Genomic DNA, 24,384 nt, shown 5'->3' with positions numbered 1-24,384 from the left:
AGATTCATCCAGGGCAGCACTTTTCTGGAGGATTAGAGATTCGACGTGTTTACCCCGATGCAATCACGGTTCATGTGCTCGCGATACGCGTCCGTAGCATGCATGCACTCGCGGCGCACGACCACCTGTCCGTGGAAATGCCAAAGTGTCTCGCGTTACTCGTGTAACGCCTATTTATATTCAGTCCGCGTTTTCTCAATGGGGAAAATCAAAATGAAAACCGCGTATTCCGTGCGGGCAGCGTGGGCGAAAGTAATTATTGATCCTTAGCCCTTTGAACTATCGTTCACATGATCAAACTTCTTTGAATTTAATCAAATAAATGGGAAGAATATTGGAACTGACGAAATGAAAGAATTTATATAAAATGGAAATATTCTGGGTCGAAAGGACTGTTTGGTTTCGGAATTAAAATAGTAGCGCCGAGTGCAGAGAGGGTTAATCCTCCCGGGGAGGATTAATCAAATATGTCGTGCGTGGAAACAATAAACAATCCTCCCGAGGATATTTCCCGGTCACGTAACCGGTCAACCCGAATCGGCCCGACCCGTTTCCTTTCTTTTTATATTTTTTCCGCGTAAATGGCCGCGTGCATCGCACAGGATGAGCTCGCGTCACCTGTGATTAACCACCCGCTCAGCGTTGGGACGCGACAGTTCGGGTTACCGCTGTTTCCAGAAATTTGATCGGCGTCGTTTCAACTCTGCCGCATTCGCCGGTGTCTAATTCGTCGCTAATGATTAGACGGCGGATCGTTGTGCAAATTAGAACTGTCTACTAACGGTAATCGCCGCGGAGGCGACAAAATAACGAATGACGCACGCTCGAGGAAATTAGATGAGCGAACGGATACGTCGATTAATCCCCGAGATATTTATCTTCCTTAGACGCGGTACTCGTTCAGGATCTTTTATTCCTTCTTCGAATCGTTTTAATAAACGCAGTTAAAAATACTTCCCCTTTGCAGCAAGAGAAATTATGAATAATAATTTTAGAATGAAATGGTAACAACTCAAGGGGGTGTAACATGAACCAGTAGCATCGTGGAAATCATTTTTCCTGGAATTTTCTCATACGTCGCCGCAGGCTGAGGAAAAAGGAAAAGCGATAGAATAAATGGTATCGTTATTTATGTTCCCGAGCAGCAAATGGGAAAACATTGGAAAAGGTAGCACAGAGCAGGTGTCTACGGTGTCGCCATCGTTGTGGTTCACTTTTATGAAATTCAGGGGGTTGTGATTGGAATCAGTAGCGTATTAAAAAAGATTTCTCCCCGGAATCATTCGATATAGACGAAGAAGAAAGGAAATGGAATTAGAGTAACATTACTCGCGTCTTGAGAGCAACGAATCAAATTTCCAGAATGGAAGGCGGCAAAGAAAAAGTGTATTTCTTAGCAGGAGGGTGAGGTGAAGCTCGACGAGTGGGTGGATCTCCTTCCAGGAGTGTAAAAAGGTTACGACGTGAATACGAAGCTGTACCGGATGAAAAATTCTCGGTAATGCTGATGGAGTAGCCATCTTGGTCGCTGTTTACCCCAATTGGGACGACAGAAAGAGGGTAATTAGTATGAACAACCGCGTGTGGTGCTTTCATCCCTTTTCCACGAGGAACTACACGGAACTATTAAATTATTCTGAACACTTCGAAACTTGGTAGCAAATGGAGTTCGAAGTTTGGTAACAAATGGAACTCTTTTAATAGTTTTAATGAATTAAATTCTTTGGATACCTATAGTGTGGAATTTTAGTTTAGTTTATTTTTTAATAGTGAATTAATTTGACCAACCGTAATAAATAGTTTCCGGCGCTTCAGTGCGGAGAAGGTGTAAATAAGAAGTCCATTGTCTTGTATAAAAATGGGTTTAATAAATAACAGCTAACAACGAAATAAATAAGGCTCGCAACACGTGATTGTATAGTACTTGTATAGTACAATAATTGAAGGGTCGAAATGGCGAACGACGGGGGCCGATGTTTAATTAAAGGAAAATCGGTTTTTCAATGATTCCGACAGCTCATTAAATTACTCTAGCTATTCTCGCGGAACTCTGTATACTCCCTCTCTCTCTCTCTCTGTAAAAATGATTCGTGGCGCCGATTTTCCATCGTTCGCCGTTTAAACTTTTCATTTATCCGAACGAGCCCCACCTCGTTAGCCTGTGAACTGGGGCGGGCCGGCTCGTTGCTCCGTTAACAAATTAGTATAATTACGCCCACGAGATCTCGAGATCTTTGATCCAGATGCAAAGTTCGCCTGGCACATTCGTGCCCTGGTGCAACGTTCACGTACACACGATCGATCGGCTTCGAGCGAGTGTACCTTTTCTGTTCCGACAGCGATACTATTGCGAAATTCGAATAATCGCTCGACCTCTCGATAAGGACGCGCGCTATTTAACCCTCTGCGCTCGCGGAATCTTCTCTCACCTGCCAGAAACTCGTTTAAGTGAAAATCAGATCCAATCCGAGTGCTGTTCCAAATTAGTTACTGTTACATTTAAACAAATTTTTCGTCCGCCTACTCTTTCGCCTACGAACGTTCGAGTTTCCGGCTGGATTAACAACGTCCCACTTTCCGGTACGTTTTAGGGGGATCGAGTGCAAAGGGTTAAAGTCGAAAGTGTGCAGATCCCGTTTGCTCGATCCTCGATCGATCCCGAAGGAAATAAATTAGTGTTCCTTTGTACATTTATACAGGCGGCACAGAATCAATGTCAATGCCAGTGTAGTTCGGTTAGGAGAGGCTCAGTTCCCCAATCCCCTGGTCCCAGTGACACCTTGAAGCCAAGGTTTGAAGAAGGTGGTCCTCATGTAGACGCCAGGTAGATAAGGCGCAGCGCATTTAATTCCATGGGACACAGTGCCGACCAGGAACCATCGTCCGTCAGGTCGTTGCATCACAAGTGGTCCTCCGCTGTCACCCTGAAGAAACGATAAAATTGAACGTCACCGTTTTACTGAGAAAAGTCTAACGGGGACTTAATGTGCTTTCCCGCGGAGCGGAATGAATCGTGGAACCATGAACTTATGGTTGCCAGCGGGATCAATTCGATGATTTGATGAATACCTCGCAAGAGTCCTTCTGTCCAGTGGCGTATCCTGCGCATAGGAAGCTGTCCAGGATTAGCTTCGAGTGTCCTGCCGTCTGGAACATCTCCTGGCAGACGGAGTTCTTTATGATCGGCACTTGGACCTCTTGCAGGGTCGACGGTACACCGCCGTCTGTAATTAAACATTTACAGAACGTGTGATTAGTTGTTCTTAAGGGGGTCGTCTCGTTTCCAGGATTACACTCTTCGGACTACATCGTAGATCAAAACGCACCATTCACTCACCAATTAGATTTCATTTTGTCACCCCATACAGTTTACAGTTTATTAGCCAATAGAAAAGGATCCGAGCCGACGTAATGCGCGACACGATGTTTGGATAATTGTTTATAAATCTTTCAGTCGGAACAAAATCCGATGAGAAACTGCATGCGAAAGTAGCTGGAGTTTGATTCTATGTTATCATAGACATATAGAGATAGACTGCGCCGTCTTATGGGCGAGTTGAAGCCCACAATGGCGGCGCGCGGTACAAAGAGTGAGAGAGAGAGCATTAGCCGGGGTCCATAGCGCTCTCTTTCCAATTGATGTATTTATTGATGTTTTATTTTTGTTTTTTGCCGCCATTGTGGGCTTCAGCGCTTCGTACAGGCCGCGCAGTCTATCTCTATATGTCTATGTATGTTATCCAATTGCAAATGTTCTCAAATTCAATTGTTGCGCGGGCCGATTGTTTCAGAAGTTCCCATAATGCGTAAGACAAGGAGGGTCGAACTGTGCGACGAGGACAGACATATGTAGCAGCTAAACAACGATGAGGAAAAAAGACGGCGTTCTTTCCTCATCATCGAGTCAGCCGTGGCCCAAACATCACCTCCGGGCAACGAACCGACTCCTAAAAAAACATCGACACAAACAAGGAGAAACAGATCGCGTCCTTCTCCTTGTCACCAAGTCAACTGTTTCCCAAACACGAACACAGCGCGGGCAAAAAGGCGACAGGTTATCGAGCCTAGGCCCGCGAAGACAAAGGTCCCCCGTCTCTCCCCGCGACACCGCGAGCGAGTATATAATATCACGCAACTGTCATCGCGACACAGATTATCGAGTAAACACTTCGTAGAGTCAAAGATTGTGTAACAGTGCAGTACGATCTCTTACGATTTGTATAACGGATTTTATATAGTGACCTAATAAAGAACAATAGTCCATATACCGTCTCCGATCATTTCCACACATACATAACATACCACTTCTCCAAAATTTGTTGATAACTAACAATTTAAGCATCAAACCAGCATAAAACTGAAATGGGAATGTAGCCAAGGCTTCGTTTTACATTCTACAATCTTGAAAGTTCACCAATGAAGTCTTTAAAGTTAGTAAATTAATTATGAAAATGTTGCGTGTCAAACTATTCGAGGTTATTCGTGAAATTTCGTTACTTCCGTAACGCTAGAAAATTGTAGCCCCCTCAGCAAAGAAGTTTCACTTAAAAAAAAGGCACATACAGATCGAATTGAGTAACCTCCTCCTTTTTCGAAGTCGGTTAAAAAAGCAACCGTTCACAACCAGCTAGCACACTACCATTTTCAACCGAAATCTCGAGTTATAGAGACTGGAGGATCCACTCACTGTATTTCAGTCGACCCCAGCCAGTGACAGTGGCCATTCTCCCGGTAAAATCGATCCCATCGTCCGGCATACAGATGGGAACGATGTGTTCATCAAACACTATCGGCGAGTCCAGTTCCAGCAGAGCTAAATCATTCTCGAAGGTGGTAGGATCGTAGCCTCGGTTGACGATCACACGTCGAACATTCCTCGTGGCGCTGCGTTTGTCTTCCAGCTCGCCGGAGAGATCGTATTCCCCGAAGACGGCTACCAGGGTTGCTAGGAATCTGTGCAGGATCAAAACGAAAATGTAGGATCTTCATGAAGCTAGAATAATCCGTGAAAGATGGATCAGAAGCTGGAATTTACCCTGGTTGACAGTGAGCGGCGGTCACCACGTATTTTTCTGTGATCAGAACGCCTCCGCACTTGTTCTTCGTGAAGAGACCCAGCCAGGTAGCCTCACGGATCAGGACTTGCCAAGGCCATTTGCCGAAATAGGCGCTTTTCCCTCCGACGATCTTACCTTCCCTAGCTAGAGGCCTTATTCCACATTCTGCGAAGAGAGTTAGTTTAATTGAAAAGTGCAGCAGCTCACGAAGAATCCTAACTAGAATGAAGAGGGATAATTTTTGCTGAACTTACGGGACCGTAGATCGTTGCCAGCAGTCGTCTGCGCCACAGTGGTCGTCTCGACAGCGATAGCAGGACTAGTTTCTTCCTCTTCGAGGACTACAGCCTCTGTGCTGGTAGCCACGGTGGTGGTGGGTCTTCTAGTCGGTCTGGTTCGTTTCGTCGTCACTTGAGGCTTCTTCGTGGTAGCGCTGGACACTGTGGTTGGTTTCGGCTTCAAAGTTGTCGGCTTTGAAGGACGAGCTGGTTTCTCTGTCGCCGATGGTTTCGTCGAAGTTGGACGGCTGACGGGTCTCTTCGTGGTGGCTGGTCTCTTCGTTGTACTCGATAGAGGCTTGGTCGTCGAGGCTGGTCTCCTTACAGGCTTCTTCGTGGTGCTCGATGGTCTCTTCGTGGGAGTGGCTGGGGTCACTGTTGTGGCGTTCGCTCGATTGTATACGACATCTTTGAGGTCCTAAAAGACACAAAGATGTTAGGGAAAAAGCAGAAGAAATTCTCAAAGTAGGAACAACTATCCGTACCTGGAAGTTGACCTGCAGACTCTGCACGATCTTGTTGACGAACGTGTCCACCTTGTTCGTCAGCACATCGTCCTCGATGAACGTAGGCGTGGGGATATCGTTCTCGTCGAGTATCTCGATCTCAGGATAACGAGTATTATTAAAAGACTCGACGATGGTCGGCTTCTCTTGCTGAGAAATAGGCGCGGAGATGTTCAAATTAGGGTTCCTGACGGGTGGGAAATTGATCAGATCATCGGGAGCAGGGGTCTCGTCCTCGCAAGGAGGAGGAGGTGTCGTGGTCTTGATCTTTATGGTCGTGGAGACGCTAGTATCCTTCACGAAGACAGTGCTAACAGGTGTCGGCTCGTTGTCAGCGAAGATGAGCGACGGCGTGGAATGTTTCATGGGGAAATTAGGCTTGTAAGACCAAGGTGCCAAGGTAGTGAAGATTGTAGGCCTTCTGGTGGGTATTTTGACAGAGGTCTGCGTCTCTTCAGCAACGACAGGCTCTGTGATATAATTATTACTAACTGTAGGCTTCGAAGTAGTGCCGTCCTTCACCTTCACGCTGAAGATGCTCGTGGAAACAACACTGTTATTCGGAATATGCTCGATCACCGTGCTGATATTGTGAGTAATGGTTGTAGAGACACTGGGCTTCTTCGTGGTCAAAGGACCGGGTCTCTGGTAGCCAGCGGTGGGCTTGGTAGCTTCAGGTTTCTTCGTGATCACCTTCGTGGTCTCTGTTGACAATTCCGTTCCGAAGGGTCCTAGAACGATGACTGTGGGAGCTGGAGGATTGGCAGTGGAGTTTCGAGTGTAGCCGTAATTGCTGGCCTGCGTCGACGGCCTTGATGAATGACTATAAGTCGTCGGGTAAGTAGAGTAAGTCACCTCATAGGGGAAGGTCTGAGTGTTGAATGGCGCGGGCGTGGACGCTTTCGTGGTGGAGATCTTGAGGAGAGAAGGCTTGGAAGGCTTGGAAGGCTCGTCGATGCTGACCCATTGTCCGGTGGGCACGTGAGGCGTTTGTATGGTGGTCCCAGAGCCGGGTCTCGTGTTATTCAGAATGGAAATTATGTGATTGATCGACTGCTCCGCTTTGTCCACCGTGTCATCCTTCTTGTTACCCGATGGCGTGTCGTAGGTGATGGTGGGCACTCTAATTAGATCATCATCCTTCTCGCTGCTCAAGGTACTCATCGGCGTGGTGGTCCTCTCGTCTCCAGTTCCAGTAGCTTCAACATCCTTCGTCGACACTCTTTCTTGAACGGTGCTAGCCTTCTCGAATACGTTTGTCTCGAGTATCGCTTCGGTGGTAGTGGATTGTTGATCGCTATACGTGGTAGCACTCGGCGACTTGGTCATGGAAGGCGTGCCGAACTTCTGATCGGAGTTGAAGGACGGAAATTGATCAGGGAACTTGATCCAAGGAGTCCCAGGGTTGCTCTGATAAGTTGATCCATGGTAGGAAGGTTTCTTCTTCGTGGTAACTGGCAAAGGTTCCGTCACTTTGGGTCTCTGGGTAGTCTCGGAGACCCTTCTGGACTCGGTGCTGGACTCGGTACTGGGTTTGAAAAGCTCGTCAGGATTGTAAGTCTCGTTCAAAGTAGTTCCATTCTCGTTCAGGAGTATCGTGTCCGCGGAAGTGTGATTGTTCTGACCCAGTCCCTGCGAGAACAGAGCTGGGAGTTGGTCGACAGGGTCAGCGATCTGGAGGATCTGATCAGGACTTAATAAAGTGGTGACAGGATTCGGGTTCGAGTCTTGCTGGACGTTATTCTTGTCCGAGTGAGCGAGGAGTCCGGGCAGAGATAATTCGTTCAGGATGTTCTGTTGTCCTAACAGAGCTCCGAAGTTCTGTTCCAAGTTGCTGAAGTCGGCCTGAGGGGGTATCTGGGGTCTCTCGCCGTTGTGGATGATGTCCATGATGTACGCGCCGCTGGACGGCCTGATAGTTGTCGGGGGCGGTTTGAACGTGGAGATCTTAGTGTAGGGAGTCTCCTCGTTGCTCAGCTGGTTGCCAGGGGTCTCGGCGTTTTCGGTGCTATCCTGGAACGCTGTCATTCCCAATGGTGTTCCGTCAGGGTTCAAGAGAATCGGTATATCCGGCACATGGTCGATCTCGTGCATGCCGAACGAGTCTGGCCAAGTGGCGCCGAGTTTGTCCAGGTTGCTGAGAGCAGAATTCTTCGGGGGCAGTTGACAACAGGCTCCGAACAGGAACCCGTCCATGCAGGCGCCCACGACCTGCCCGTTCCGTTGCGTACACTCGTAATTGAACATGCATATCGCTGGCTCGGTGGACTTGACGCGGGACGGGACTGCCGGCTGACAAACCTTCGGCAGTATCCTGTAACCGCCGAACAATCTTCTACCTGCGAACCAGAGCGATTCCTCGTTTGATCTCGTGTGCGTACGAATAGTAATTTATGGGCCGATGGGAACGCGGCTCGTAATAAATGCACCGTGGTATGCTAATGTTTTTAATACGGAAAGAAACGAACAGGAGCGTGAAGATAAACCGATGCAGCCGCCGCTATGGGCATGACAGTAGAAAGTCCGCCTTCGGGGATCTCTAACCGACATACTGCTCCGCTGGGAGTTCGAGGTATAATAATAATAGCCACCGGTTGTTTGTTCGACTGTAACTCTTTGACACAAAGGCGGATAATTAACGCGCGAGGAAAACAGCATGCGTGCACAACTTCCGAGGCTGGGAAAAGTCTATTCTGGGAAATACGTGTTTACAATATAATTCGTAGAACATTCGTCATTCGAATTCAACGATTTACTGCAAAACGCGGTGTTGGAGAGCCAGGAGAATTGCCCATTAAACGTTAATCAAGCTGAACAATGCCGTTGTCGAGGTCAGCGGCAATTAGTCGCGTGCAACGGTCCGGCGCGACCGGGCGCTGAAAACGAAACGGGGAGTCCGGGGCCCGTTCGAGGCGTTTCACGGCGGAATCGGGGCCGCTCGGCCCGAATTCCGAGTTCGGCCCGCGGCGGTAATCGGTTGTTGAACTTTCGGTCGCCGGATTAGCAAAAATCTCGGCGTGCACGAAAACCAGAAAATTAGAGAAGACTCGCGAAAAGTAATCGGGAAGACGTCCCGATATTTTCGCGCACACCGTTCAGGTTTGAGGTTGAGCGTATTTAGGTTTTTGCCGAGTATTCACCGTGATCGGTTCTGGTTAGGTGACCGAGGCATAGGCGAGCAAGCATGTAGGCTCTGCACGTGCTTCCTTATATGCCTGCATACTACCGATACAATGACCTACTCCGTGCATCGTCCGTAGTGCTTGACACACGGCCACTTGCAGCGTTCCACATAATTTTTTCCCCATTTTTATTTCCACCTCTCGCGATGATTATTTTCGCGAGAAACGGAGAGAGAGAGAGAGACTTCTCTATCTACGATCGAACCAGAGCTCTCCCGTAATCTGAAATTGCGAGAGTTACTCGGTGATCGCCGAATCGAACGAGACTTCTCTAAAGAGCATTCGCAATTAAGCGATCAAATCGCTCGGCAATTAAATGGATTCGGCCAGCTGATCCGTTATCTCGGTTACAGCTCGAGATACGAAGTAGCGCAACAGCCAGACGCAACTCGGAATTTTTCATGAGACAACGCTGACCTAACTGCGGAACCGTTCCTGGGTCAGACTTCGTCGTTTTCTTTTTCTCGGTACCGCGAGAATGATTTTCATTCCCCCAGAAAAATTCTCAGTCTGATAATTATTTAGCTGAGCGAGATCTTTGATAAATTCGAAAAAGTATTCTTAATATGGATGGTCGAGCGATTGCAATATCCTTTGGTCATCGTGTCTACATTTATTCTAACTCGAAAATGAAACATTTCTTCCGACCTAGAATATTTCCATTCCCCATGATTTTTGAAATTTTTTTGGATATGGAATTGGTATAACATCTCGTGCAATACCTAAATGTTTAATAGGTGATTGGTAGAAAAATATGTTGGACAAATGTTCTATTACTTTGTATCGTAAAACAGCTTCTTCAATAAAGACATTTTTTGAAAATATCTCGAGATCTAATAATTTTTTGCCATGGTATCCTAATCATTTTTTACGTAGAATGAACAGAAGAATCGATCTGTGTAAAAAAGAACATGCATTTCTATTTAAAGAAATGATGCAATTGTTAATTGCACATGCACCGCTGCATCTAAAAAAAATTTAAAGGCCTACAGATGTAGTGCTCTTCGAACCATTTATCTTTCTCCTTCGGCATTTTTTCGTAAATGCAATAATAACGGAGTTGTGACTTGAAACAATTGCGTGGACCACCCTGTATATATAATATAATATATAATACATTAAATATATACTCATATATTTAACGATGTAAACAATATTTTGAATAATGGTACAGCAATTTGTAGTGGCGCCTCTCTCGGAGCCACCATTTGCGTGGGAAGGGATAAAGTGCACGATCATTTTCAATCTGTTATCGACGCTCGCAACAGCTCGATAAAAATGTTTGCCCGCGTTTCCCGGCTTTACGAGAATCGCGTGCTCTCGAGAAAATGTAATCAACGTTTCCAATTATCAGGCGTGGGCGTGTAGGCACAGACAGGGAGGGGTCCGGGGGGACGAGCGTTGTCGTATCGATTACGAGACGCGTCCGAGTAAGTAGACTCGTTACCCGCGAGTACGATAATAATTCATTTTTCTAGCTCGAACGCAACGAAAAGCGTCGCTGAATCCTGAACTTGCCGCGGGGTTCATTAAAAGTTTCGCTCCTGTATCCAGCAACTCATTAAATTCCAACGTTGACGGGAAATGCGTCAGTTACATAGTTGTGTTCTCGTGGATTTTCTAATCTCATCGCGCGTCCGGTGCTCACGGACTTTCGGCTAACTTTTACGCTTACGCTAGCGGCGACGCGTCGTGTCTAGTGAAATAGCCAATGTGGGTCACGGGAATTCAAGCCTGGTCAGTGGAATCGTTGACGAAATGTTTCGGTTGTTGTTTGCGTTAGATTAAGGTCACTGACACACCGATGTACGATCACTGACCCCCAATTGCGACAGATTTAGGAAAAGAACCCGATGTCGAATTGTATTAATATTAGTCTAATTCTAATTAGCGTTCTTCCAATCTACACAGTGGATCTCCACAGACGTCTCGAGCGGCAGCTCGCTGAAAAATTCATAATTTCGAGAAAGTAGTTCTTAGTTCGAAAAGAATAAAACTCCTAAGAGCTATTCCAGAAATTAGCATAACGATATGCATAAAACCGTCTGGTAACGTGCAACGTGATTAGCAGATTGCATATCTTCCTACTTCTTACAAGCACACAACGAATCGTAACCAAACAGAATAATACTTTTATTTGAATTTCACAAGACTCGCGTTTCTTCTGTTACATTTTCTTTTAGAAAATCATTGCATTGTACTTCGAGCGAATGCAGCCGGGACATATCTAATTTACAAATCCAGATCCAGATGCGAGCTAATAAAACCAGTCCCAGTTGTTCGTGGAAATCGAAGGAAATGTCGTGGGTCAAGGAAAACGTCCCGTTTCCCGCGGAAAATCTTTCGCTCGCGTCTCCATCGGCTGGAAGGATTGTTTGCGGTGTAATTACGCGTGTCAACACCGCTGGGACGTTGTTCCCACGTGCGTGGCAGAAGACTCGATGTTCCCAGTGTCTCGTGGTGTCGGTGGTTCGTCGGATTATCCGCGGGCTCGGGTTCCATCGTTGAATGGAACCGACGTTTCGCGTGTACACACCGCGATTGACTTTTCAGGACCGCGCGAACCCGACACTGACACCGAATTCCACTTACATCTCACTTCCTTTCGAAAGTCGTGAATTCCATCGAACTGAGCCGTGCTCGCGGAGCCTGGCTCCCAGCCCCTCAGACCCGTCCCCAATGCGCGACAGAAATTTCAGATATTTCCTCGCGGCTGACACACATTCGATTTCCTCTGATCTCTCTTGGATCTTTATGCATTTATAAGAAAATAGAGTACAAAATTCAAAATTGCAGGCAAGTTTTGAAAATTAAAGATGTCAATATACGATTTCTCCTCGATCAAAACTATTAAGGGAAGAAAGAACATTCTATTTGGTTTCCATTTCCTGCAATCGACGCAGACAATTTTTATTTTGTATAAAGATCTAGTTATCTATCTAAGATCTAGTTAGATCAGTTATGCTCCCCCCCCCCTTACTGTACGTTCGAATTGATCGCTTCGTAAGGCGTTCACTGGTGCAGAAACATGCAGTAACGATGCAAATGGGTTAATGATCCCGAAAGAATCCGAGATCACCCCGATGACCGACGTTTCTAGGCGTGGGTCACTTTCACGGTTTCGTTTCTCCAGCCGATTCACTGCCGAGGAAAGATGCTTCCGGATCAACAGTCTCGTAATTACAGTCGACGATGCGTATCTTTCATCGAGACTCGTTCTCGGTATGTGAGATACGAATCTTCCCTTCGGTTCTATTTTATGTGGCCAATAAGAGAGAACTCACGGGCGGTTCAATCTGGATCGGGGAATCGCGAATTTTTTTTATGGAAATACGGAAGCTGGAAGTTATCCGCGCGTGGTCGTGTATATATCGAGGTTATTCGTTGGGGAAACGAATAAACTCCTGCGCCTCTTGTTCGAAAATATCCTTCGACCATCTCGAGAGCTCGAGGAAATTGGAAACTTCAATCGGAATTTTTCGTCTTAATCCGTTGGACTCGAAGCAATCTTAATTTTTACACCATATAATCTCTTTCACACTGTTCGCATGAAATTGAACCTTGTTTCTCATACGACATTTTAATTTTTAGCAATTTCTAGAATACAGAAGAGTTCAATCGTTTAAAATCTGTTTCAGATCATTTTAATTGTGCCAGTTCGAGGTCTGGACTTGTTAGTAATGTTAACAGCAGGAAAGTGGAAGTTTACGAGCCGTTTAACTTCGAATCGAGGTTTTCACTGTTTTCGCTTTAGCCCGTGAACCAGAGAAGGCCAGTGAACTCGACGATCACACGGTACACATCGAAGCAACAAGACGAAAAGGTACTTTCAAAAATATTACAATTAACCGCAGGACAATAATGATTGATTTAGCGTTAAGAATCTCTTGGTTCGTCTGAAAATTCTCGCTCTCGTCGCGCGTCGCCGTGAATCGCGCGATAATTGCGTTCGCGAAGATAAGTCGTCCCGGACGGCGAACCGCTAATTCTTAATTGTCCGGCTCGATTAGGAGAGACTTTACGATCGAGCCGTGTTATCGGTGGTGGTTCGTTACGCAACGTGATTGTTACCTGCAGCCTGGGCGACGTAAGAGTGCGAAATGACGGACGTCGAAGAAAGGATGACGATGAGTAATTGGACACTCTTCCCGACAGCCATCTGCAACCGAGCAAAAAAATCAAACACACAGAAACGAGATTATTGTTGGTCGGTTGGCGAAGTGAGATTGTTGGTTAAAGTGAAAGAGAGGGAAAGAGAGAAGGAAAACCCCCCTCGGGGAGTAATTAGCCTACATTTTGCCGGGCCGATTCGAAACGAACAGAAGCTGCGGAACGAGCTTCAACCGACGACGTTACTTTTAAACGAATGGTCTTCTCCGGCTGGAGAATGCCGAGTACATTAATCGTCCTTTCAAATCTACTCATATTATATGCGCCATGTTCGGTAACGGTACAGGAATATCTCGAGCCTGCGCCACGGGGATTCAATTACAATTTAATTCTTCGAACCTGCACAGAAAAATCCATCATCGATTGTACCGGTCGCTAAACTCCCCAGTCCCTGCGAGCACAGCGATCTTTTCTCGTTCTTCTCGCTTGGCTCTTCGCTTTGAAATTTTCGGTGAGCGAAGCAATAGTCAAATGAATTTGGTAGACATTGATCTTTAGTGAATTCTGGTAGCATGGAAATTTTAATAATTGGCAGGATAATCTGTAGTAAAGTAGTAAAACTGTTTTGCATTGATTGTGGGAAACAGGAATAACATAAAAATTGATTTCACGCCTTAACGACTTTGTTACATTAAAAGCAATATTACGACATTCTCGAATTTTTAAAGTCTTTTACTGTTTTACGTTTCGCCCAACCAATTTCTTCATAAATGCGTAAAGATCCGCTATCTAATATTCAGCATTGGGATCAGGATCGTAGACTTTGGTAGACATTGATAACGAGAATTAAGGTAACCGAGAAATTTTAATAATTGCCACGGTAATCAGCACAGTATAAAATCGAGAGGAGCGTACAAGAGTCGATGCCTTCTCCTCGACAATCTCGCGATACCTGTCGAGATTCACGCGCACGTGTGTTCCTCGGAGGTGAGCAGAGGCGGCTGCGGCGTCCCTACGCGCTCCGAAATCCCGTTACCGAGTCAGTCCAGAGAGGCGTTCCACGGATTCGCTGGCTCCGTGTGATGCTAAACCGAAGAGGAACGAAGTGAAAAGATCTCTCGGAGGGAGCGCGAGGGGCCGTGAGAAAGACGAAGAGAGCGAGAGGCTGATCAGCGTTGCTTCGCGAAGACACCGGTAACCCAGTTACCAATTCCCCCGTCGCCGTTCATTCTATTCTTCCTCGTTCCTCTGACCTTCTTAGGAATGAGCTGCTCGAATCTGCTACCGGCCGATCGGTTCCTTCGTCCGACTATAATCAGTTCCTCGAGATAGCTATTTATTGCAGCCTCCCATTTCTCAGCATTCGGAGTTTAATCCTCTAACAATGAGATTATCCATTTTCGCAGCAGGAATCTTTCTAGGAGCCGAACCCCAGCCCATTTTCTAAAAATGAACCGAGTTTAAATTATTCTAGAACTCCGTAAAATTCTCTGCGGAGCCAAACCCTTGGAGTTTGTTTAACGCTCGGAAAGTATGAAAGAGACTGGAACCATTATCTAGAGTTCGCTAAACGTTTCACACTTTTTCGCGCGCACGAAAGCAATCGGTTCCCTCGGCATTCGTGGCCAGGAGTCCGTGAGCCAAGACAGGTGTACCGTTACTATCAATTATCAATTCCACGTGACGTTCGTTGTCCATTTTTCCGATTCCTAGTAAAACGCTATTACGCGCACGCAACGGGCGACAACGTCACGCGCGTTGCCCCGCGACAGTCCATTGGAGCAGTAAAAATCGAATTTGTGCTGTAGGATAGAAGTTACCCCATCGACCGTTTTATACATACATTATTTCCACCAGTAATAATGACGGATTATTACAACACGGGCGCGGGGGAGGCTGCGCGGCAAGATGAAGAAGGAACGAGCAGGATACCGTTACTCCGTTTCGTAACATTCGCGATTGAAACCGTTCCCCGATCCCTCGTTTCATAGCTTGCGCAATCTCGAAGCCAATTTAGTCAGCAGTCGGTGAACAAATCAAATATTTTCGTTGAAAATTCGGTGAAAATTCCACCGTCGAATATTCGAGGGAGTACATCGCAACATTTCCTAACGGAGAAGCGTTGTGTATCGTACGTTCCAGAAATATTAAGGACAAACACGCGCCACATAGGGGTGCATTTTTAAAACCGGCATGTACTCGGAAAAATTATTTCAAGCAGACAAACTCTGCATTATTCAGCATTTCAACCGCAGCTCCACAAGCCAGCACCGAGAAAGTATTTCCTCGGACGGTGAAGCTCGATAAAAATGTGCAAAGTCGTCCCGGTTCGACAGAATGAATAATCGTAGGCGTGCGATCGTGGGAGTGTTTCGCGTTGACAGCTCGACAATTGCCGTTCGCTTTCATTCGGTCGTTTATTCGCGCGCGATACGGGCCGCACACGCGCGAATACAAGGAAGTCACTTTCCTTCGGACTGTGTTCCGTGTCTGTTTCTCTCTTCTCGCTTCCTCGTGGCGTGGCGTTCGGTTTCAGGTAGTTTCGATCGCGACAAAAACTGAGCACCGGCTGAGGACGAACGTAATTATCGCGAACGGTCCGCTCGTTCCTGCAGAAACGATTGCAGTTGCACGGAGGAAGTCACGGCATACAATGAAATAGCTCTAATGAGACGACCGTTTGCTACTGTTCCATCGTGAAGGAAATTCTGACGCGATCCCCGTCATCCACAGGGAATTCCTTGACCTTTTCCATCCCCAGCTCCTCGAATAATGCTTTTCCGGTGCAGCTTCGCGGACTCTTCGAGGACGAAGCATTCAAATTGAAAATAATTTAAACAATAAGAAAAATGCCTCAAGTGCATCTCGATTTATAATTGTCTGAGAAATAATTTCATCGCGAATTAATTCGTGGTCCTCGCGATAAATTTTTACTGGTTTCATTTTGGTGGGTATCATTTTCAAGACTTGAATAGCAATTTCTTTCATTTCGGTGCTGAGAATCTGAGAAACGTGTTTCATTTTCTTGAGACCGCGCGGAGGATGCCCGGACCAATTTGAATATGAAAACCGTAGGAACGAAGCTTTCGCGTTTAACAGACCGACATTTTTCCCGCATCTCGCGAGAAAACAGACCCGCGTTTGTTTATCCCCCTTCCGATTCCTCCGTCGGATTTTACGAGTGTACAAGCGGCGAAACGCGTTCCCGCGGATAAATCTAAAAGGTAAAACGGGTTCCGCGTATGAAAGCACGGATAAAGCGAACCACTGCGGTAATAAATTGAAACTGAAGTTCGATGCGCCGGAGGTTTTCAGCGTCGATGTGTGTACGCGAGATCGTGTGCCGCGGACATCGAGTATCCGTTATATTCCACGGCGAATTTTACGTGTTTCCTCGAAAACCGTTCGCGGGATGTGTCGGCAGTTAAATGCCGCGGATAACCGAGGGTCTGTGCACGAACGGTGCTTGCTGCACAGAATTCCGAAACTAACTGGGAAACTCGTGATTCTGCCGTCACGACGAATTCCGTAAACATTTAATTTCATTGCTGGGAGACGGAGAACCTCAAGATGAGTCTTTGCGATTGTCTTTTTCTAAACAATTTTCAATTTCCATTCTATGATGAATTCCTTGAAAATTGAATTTCATTGCTGGGAAACAGAGAACCTCAATACAGATCATGAATCTCAGAACATTCCTGGAAAACTCGCGATCCTGTCTCCACGATGAATTCCCTGAAAATTCAATTTCATTGCTGGGAAACAGAGAGCCTGTCTTTTTGTCAAAAATTTTCAATTTCCATTCTACAAGATATTTTCCGACTGTGACTCGTGCTCATAACACTTTATCAATCCCTAAAAATAGCTTCAAATAATATTGAGGCAATTTTTAGTGGCGCCTCAGGCTTTCCATTCGAATGGTTAACATCCTACCCAAATGAACAGTGCACGTGATCGTCTGCGTCCCGGAGGAAAGTATTTCGTTTTATAGAATAAAACGGAATAGTTCCGGACGAGACGTAATCGAACGACCTCTTTTATGGAGCACGGTGGTTTACCGTCGCGTTGTTGTCAGAGCGACTGGGTTATGGCGTTGCTCCACTCTCGAGTCGGTGTATCATAGAAGTAGAAAGGAATCCCTGATATTCGAGCGTTTGTAAAAGAGGACACCGAGTATACAAGGCAAGGGCCCGGACACGGACACGGTCATGATCACGATCCTCTCGATCCTCCCGGCGTGGATCGCCGGCGAAAGAGTCAAAGAGTATGTATATACATACATACACGGTGCTGAGAGTGCCTCGAAAATTCTTCCGCGTTCATTGGCCGTCAGCAGGTGAGGAAGGGAAGGGGAGGGGCTTGTACAGGTGCGTGAAAACACACCGGCGTGTGCATAGGAATCCGAGTGTGCACACGCGAACCTCGGAGAAAGCTCGCAGAGGCCTCGTCTGAGAGGCTCTTCGTTATTGGATCTGGGTGACCCGATTGGCTTGGCCTCAACCGAGAGACGGTTCACCTCGTCATCGTCGTCGTCGTCGTTATCGTCACACCGTTGTTCTTCTCCCCAATTTATATCCGACGTCTCATTGCCCAGACCGCCGGCTAACCAATCGACGTTTCCTTTTGCAATCTGTCGCGGTCGAAGAGAAATCTCGCTTCAATCAGGACTTTGGAACTGTTCCATTCGGTTCAATCTTCTTCCTAGATGCTCCGGAGACGCGCAGATCGTCTTCGACTTCCTCCGTTAGGCTACACAATTTATTTTTTCAGTTAAGTCAGCCTGGAGCCATCGAGAGCTCTTCAACTCGCGATCAGAGGATGAGCTGTGTTGTTCTATCGCTTCAGAGGAGGCGTTGGGGTTCTTGCATGATCTTAGACTTCCTTCAGATCTTTATGCAATTATGGCTTTAAAAATTTTCAAAAAATGCTAGCGTATAAAACACGACAGAATTTAGCACGATTTGAATTTATTTCAGATCTAGAAATTCGTCTACACAAACATTGCAAATTAATATATTCATTAGCGATCCACTGGTCACAATTTATTTTTTCATCCTAATAATGGTATCGAGTTGAAAGCAATTGATCGAGTGTAAAATAAAACAGTAGAAGATTGCAAAATTCAAGAATGTTGTATTGCTGAATAAATGCATGAATTCCGCAGTCCCAAGAGCCTCGATCCTTGGAGGATCACGAGGCGGCCGGATCGAGTTCTTTCACGGTTGACCGATATTTTTCCGTCGACTCATTCGGCGGGTCGATCGAGACCCGTTTCCGTGAACGAAATCGCGTGGAAAAGTAAGCCGCGCGAGGGTTCGTGCCACAGAACTAACAGAAGCTTCTCCGATGCCGACGCCGCGCCGGACGCTTTCACTTGGACGGTCAGCGATCCGCTTTAAACTCGAGCGATCGGTTTTGCACGATCGGTCTCGGTGTTCGACTCGAATGACTCGCGGCTATCCTCTCCTGGCAGCGAGCGGAGTCGCGGAAAGTGATAGTCGAGCGTGCCGGCCCGAAACCGGTGAAAAAGAGAATCTTCTACGTTGAACCTCGTCGTGAATTTTTCTCGTAAGTCGAATATCTGCGAAGAGTAAATCGCAACAAAACCTCACATGGTACTCGAGTAATATTGTTTCTTGCTTGCCCTGAATAGACGGATAAAACCGCCCACGGGAATATAAATGGGCTATAGAATTTTAACGAGTTCCGAAGGCTTAGCACTTCCTCCGGACAATTGTTGCGCGGCGAAACGGACGCGGGACACCTTCGGGTGGAACCTGAAAGGGACAGTGCGACGTCCGCATTTTAAACAGCCTCGAAAAGTAGAGCCCGGATCTGGGGCAACGAGAGCAACATGCCGGAACGTTCGGCCACGCTGACAGAAGTCGATCATTAGAAAATCGTGCCTCAACCGCGCGACGATAATCGCAGGAGAAACTAATCGCCGATAAATTACCGCTCCACGCGACTCCGCCGTAAACCGATATTCGCTCTATTTTCTCGATAGGCTCTCTCGCCGACTTATTTTCCCAATGATGTTTCTTTCGGAGGAATGTCTTCTACGATGTAACATCCGCGAGGCGTTATTACTCATTGGTTAGATGTTTGATCGGGGCGGACGGTCTTCTTGTTCCTCTATTTTCGATTCGAGATTACAAGGTAGTTTTCGCGAGGCAGGCTGAAATAGAGCGACGGAACGAGTCGCCGGCAAGCGTTAAACGCACAAATCAACCGGCACGATTGGAAAGAGTGACACGAGCCGTGTGCGCGCTGACAACCGTTACCAACTTACCACTACTCGGTACCGTGGCATACCTAACTCAGCTGCACACACAAGGCCATCCTGTACAGGTGTAACCGAGTGTCGGGACGACGTTCCTCGGGGTCACTACGGGAAATCTTATTTGCCGCTTCTTCTCTGTTTATTGATCCCGACTTCGCATTTATTTATTGAAACAGTTCCACTGGAGACACGTTTTTCCCAACCAAAATTCAATTCCCGAGGTTTCGTATCTCGAACTAACTTTTCTGCGGATGCAGCTTTCAATTTTTGTAGGCGCTGTTTGCTGTGATTCGAAGTCTCAAAGTGTCTCAGCTGAATATGAAAATAAAAATAAATTTTTAGAAAATACCACGTTTTTAAAACGCACTAAAAAGTATAAAATAAATTTATGAAAAGCATCACTTTTAAAAAACGGACTAACAAGTGTAAAATAATTTTTCCTAGCCTCATACAGATTCCGAACTCCTTACAGATAGCCCTGAAAATTTGTGATTGTGAGTTTTGAATAGCTATGAAAACACTTGTAAGATTTAAAACGAAAAACGTGGTAAAATCCACATGCTAAATGTTAATCGTATTATGAAAGTGTATATTTTTCGTTTCGAGATATTTAATTCATCTTTTAAAGTTTTGATTTGGACCACTTTCATGATTATGGGCACAATGAATGATCAAACTTGTAAAGCACATCTTTAGTGACACAGTCTGCGAACGAATACTGCCGCTATTCAAATCAATATCATTACAATTATTAATGTGGTACAATTTCGAGAATCACTCTAATGCCAGCGATCAAGTGCATTTCTGATATTGAATCATTTTTGATCCGGCACGTATTTGGGCAGAGTATGATGGAAAAGAGAAGGGCCAGTTTAGGTTGAAAATCGTGTGACTAACAGGTTAAGCCGATTAACCTACTAATCGTCGGACCGGCCGTGAACAGGGTCGAGGACAGTCGTCCCACCGTAGACATGAGTGAATTTCGTCTCGCTTAGGTACCATTCGAGGTTCATTAAGCCGCGGCACTTTCTAGGATAACGGAATCCCCGTGCGCTCTTTATCCGTGGGATATATCGAGGGTTACGTTTCGATAGGATCGAGGTTAATGTAGCCGCTTGCGTCACCGATCCGCGTCAAAAGTATTATCGTCGAGCATTACCCGGTGAAACCTGGCCGCGGCTAAACCGGAACGAGCATCAATCCAGTCGCAGGAATTCAATCTGAATCTGTACAATAATTCATTGACTATCCTCAGGTATTCTCATTAGCAGACGAGGAGAATGTGTTCGTCCAAACAAAGTTAATTATTGAAATTCTGTTCCATTCAACCCTTCCACGTGCGAGCAGGTGCCATTAACTCCGAATCGAGGACTGCCGGTCTAATGATCCGTGTAAGTGCCGCGAGAAAATTGTAACAGCGCATGCGAGCACCATACCACATCCCACCCTCGGCCAATCTTTTTTTAATGATAATGCTGTGGAACAACGTTTTCTAACAGCGCTCTCTGTCCGCTAATCTGCTAACCGGGTAATTCCTCGAGCGTGAACGTTAATTCAATTAAAGACGAATAAAAATGTTTGCCGGTGACGTGACCCGTAATGCTGGCAAACACGATCCAATTTACACCGCCGATATTACTATGGAATCAGATTGAGCAATTTCCCGGCGAATAAATAAGTGGATTAATAATAATCCGCGGACAGGAAGAAATCAGACCTATAACTACATATATGCCTCAGACCAAAGTCTCGAGAGAGAGAAAACTTTTATAAACTTTTGCAATTTCTGGAGCGAAATAACAAATTCTGGCCGAGACGAGAAAAATCGAAGTTTAAATTGCTTTACGGCTAGAATGAAGTTACTAAAAAATGTTCCCACAGTGGAGAGCCACTCTAAGGGAGTCTGAAGGGTCAAAGGGCGAGAGTTTCAGGTTGGGAAGATCTTTTTGGAACAACGAATAATATATGTCTTTTGCTTCGTTCAATGGAGAGCCAAGATTCTGAGGGAATTTTTCAAGATGTGAGGGAGTTTGAAGGGCAAGTGTTGAGTGCAATCCTTACGGAAGAACGTGGGAGGGAAAAAAATGTCCGGTGAAAGAGCGTCGAGAAAAGGGAAGAAGGATGCGTCGAGGCAGCGGAGCATGCCAAATGATCTTCTATGTATATCGCCTCGTTTGCTACGGGCCAAAGTCGGAAAGAGCCCCAGCTTTCTCCAGGCTCCACGGTCAGATTACCTTCCGTACGATCGCGCTGATTCCTGATCACGTCCTGGTTCCGATAAACGATCCTTAGACACAGAGACTGACCGATTTCCTCCTTGTCGCCGAAACTTTCTACATTAACCCTTACGTCAACGTTGACGATCCTCCGCGACGCTCGGTACCACCGTAATCATCAAACTTCATAGCACAAGGGCACATTTTGCACGATTCATCGGACGGTCTGATCAAGTGATCTATGATCTTCGTGGAAAATACACATTTTCGAAATAGACTGCGGACGTTCATTCAATTTTCAATCTTTATAGATTGAAAGAGAAAATTACAAAACCAATAAGAATTCTGTCGAATTTTGTATGCTAGCATTTTTTAAGAACGTTTTCCTTCTATTAATAATTTTAGTGCATCAAAATCGATGCTATTCAATTCTTTCAATTTCCACACTGTGTCAAATCGCAGCGACTCAGTTTTGTCATAAACAGGGAACACGGACAGAGTTTTCAAGACGGATTAAAACTAGGCTACTCGAGGATTGAAACATAAGAGTTAACAATTTCGTGGAACAGTCCGCGAACTATTCTAACCGGGGAGTCCTTTTTTTCACAATGACACGGCCGACACCGGACCATTCTCGGCCATTGGAACCGAATGGGTTAACAGTATATTCAAGAACCAGGGGACATAGTTGGAAATGGCCTTCGCGACGACCCGTGCATACTAATGCACGGTAATTTTAGCAAGAGCCGTTCAAGAGACCCGGGACGCGTTCCTGTTCCGCGATTTACCGGCTTCGTTTAATTGAACCGGGGTAATTAACCCTCTCAGGCTACTCATTCGTCGTTTTTCTCTTGTTTGCGTTATCTGACACGCGATCGCGATACTAATGTCCCCAACACCTTATTAATTCTTTGCACTCGGAGCTGTTTGAACTCGAAAATATTCTAGGTCAAAAGAAATATTACACACAATTACCACGTACAAAAATGTTCCGTAATTAAACAATGTAACAAATATTTTATAATGAAAATTTCTGGGAGGTTTGATTAAATTATTACAAAGAAAGATTGGCTGGAGCCAGACCAACAAAGAAACATGTGCCACCAAAAATCCTCGAATTCTCCTTTCCGTGTCGAATCGACCGGCTCGCGCATCGAACGAGGTATTAAATTGAAGATCTACGGACTCACCGTGCAACGTATTAACCCTGACACGTCCGTCGATCCTTCAGGGTCGTCTCATACCGCCTTAAATCCTCGAGAGAAGCCTCCGGTCACGCGCACTGTCTCTCGCGAGTTCACACGTCTGCAAGTTCCTCTGAGCGAGTCGCACTTCTTCACTGAACTTCCGGCCACTTCGCTTGCGATCTTCGCGTATCATCCGCGGCTCTAGAACGATTATCGAGTACCTGGGTAGCTTCCGATCTTTGATCCTCGTGGCGCACTATAGATCACGTTCGCCGATCACGAAAAATCTCACGAGTTACCGATCAGAAACCCCGTGGATTACGGGGATCGGTATGTACGACGAAACGATGTTGGTCTACGGTTCCCGACCAAGCGTTCACTTGGTGCAGATGGTACTCTAACGTGTTTCACGCGATCCTAACACCGATCTGTTCCGCGCACCGTTCGTCCATCCGGTTAGTCAACTGGATGGGTACCTGTCTGGCTGTTGTACACCTCGTGCGGCAACAGCATGTGCTGGAATCGCATGGCTAAGTCATAAGCGGCGCCTTCGAAGAGGATCGTGGCGGTGATGGTGGTGGTGGTGGTCGAGGAGAAGGCACAGTGGTGGAGGTCGTTTATGGTGGAGGTAGAGTCCGCAGCCAGGAAGACCGATCGTCCGTCGTGAAGAAGTGGGGAACTTCGTCAAAGCCAGAAACGATCAGCCAACGTCGTCGTCGTCGTCGTCGTCGACGTCGTCAGGAAGCTCAACGACAGAGAAAGAGATTCACGGAGTAATAGGGAGGGAGAGAGAACGCGCGACGGAGATAGTGCCGAAGAGAAAGAGAGGCTGAGGACGAACCAGGAGAAATCAAAGTGGGCCAGTGACCAGGTCACGTGGAGAAGAACGAGGCCCAACGCGCACGACAGCGACACACTGTCCTACTCATCGGCGTCGTCGCCGCCGCTGCTACTGCTTGCTCCTATCTGTTCATTCAGGAAACGTATCGCGACGCGTTCAGCCTCCACTCACTCTTCGGAAGCTAACCGCGCCGGGATCATTGCAATTTTCGAGCACCGCTGCTGGATCGCCGGTATCTCACGGCGCACAGTCGCACAGTGCGAACCATCGACAGAAATCGGGAAAGTCACTGCTTCATATCGATTTAAAACTATGTTTATACTAAATTTTTTAATGTTTTCAGCGCAACGGCTCCATCGTTTATTACGAATTATAAAGCAACTTTGCTAATTGTCAAACAAAATCAACGTTTCGATCCCAGTCTGGATCTTTTTCAAGATTTATTTGAATCGCGTCTGTAAATTACATATGTTGTTGTAATTTTGGAAAGGTCAAAATGTCCAAATAAATCATTTTTTGAAAAAGAATTCAGTAGGGAATTAGTTACAAGCGAATCTGTAAGCGAATTTTAGGAAAGTCAAATAGTACATCAGTTCATGGCGTAACTTGTTTCCGTTGTGTTATGAACAAAAGACGTTTGTCACCATTGAATTCCTTAAAGATATTAACCACCTCGACAAAATCTAAAAAACAATAGAAGATCGTCGCTGATGACCTAGATGTT

At 46.1% G+C, this 24,384-nt stretch overlaps 1 protein-coding gene across 2 annotated transcripts; it reads right to left on the bottom strand.

The window, feature by feature from the left end:
* Positions 1-1,093: 1,093 nt before the first annotated feature.
* Positions 1,094-23,373, bottom strand: Flz (transmembrane serine protease filzig). Of its 2 annotated transcripts, XM_076429224.1 has the most exons (8): positions 22,823-23,373; positions 13,095-13,182; positions 5,821-8,180; positions 5,312-5,753; positions 5,036-5,222; positions 4,688-4,953; positions 3,070-3,224; positions 1,094-2,924 (listed from the first exon to the last, which is right to left on the bottom strand). In XM_076429224.1, the coding sequence occupies exons 2-8, from the start codon at positions 13,180-13,182 to the stop codon at positions 2,748-2,750; spliced, it is 3,675 nt and encodes a 1,224-aa protein (XP_076285339.1). In that variant the 5' UTR covers positions 22,823-23,373; the 3' UTR covers positions 1,094-2,747. The 2 variants fall into 2 exon arrangements, with proteins under 2 accessions (XP_076285339.1, XP_076285340.1); XM_076429225.1 differs by lacking the exon at positions 13,095-13,182.
* Positions 23,374-24,384: the final 1,011 nt, after the last annotated feature.

This window comes from Lasioglossum baleicum, chromosome 8 (genome assembly GCF_051020765.1).
Source record: "Lasioglossum baleicum chromosome 8, iyLasBale1, whole genome shotgun sequence".
NCBI lineage: Eukaryota > Metazoa > Arthropoda > Insecta > Hymenoptera > Halictidae > Lasioglossum > Lasioglossum baleicum.
Note: the sequence above shows the minus strand (reverse complement) of the source record. Positions and strands in the feature narration are given on the sequence as shown.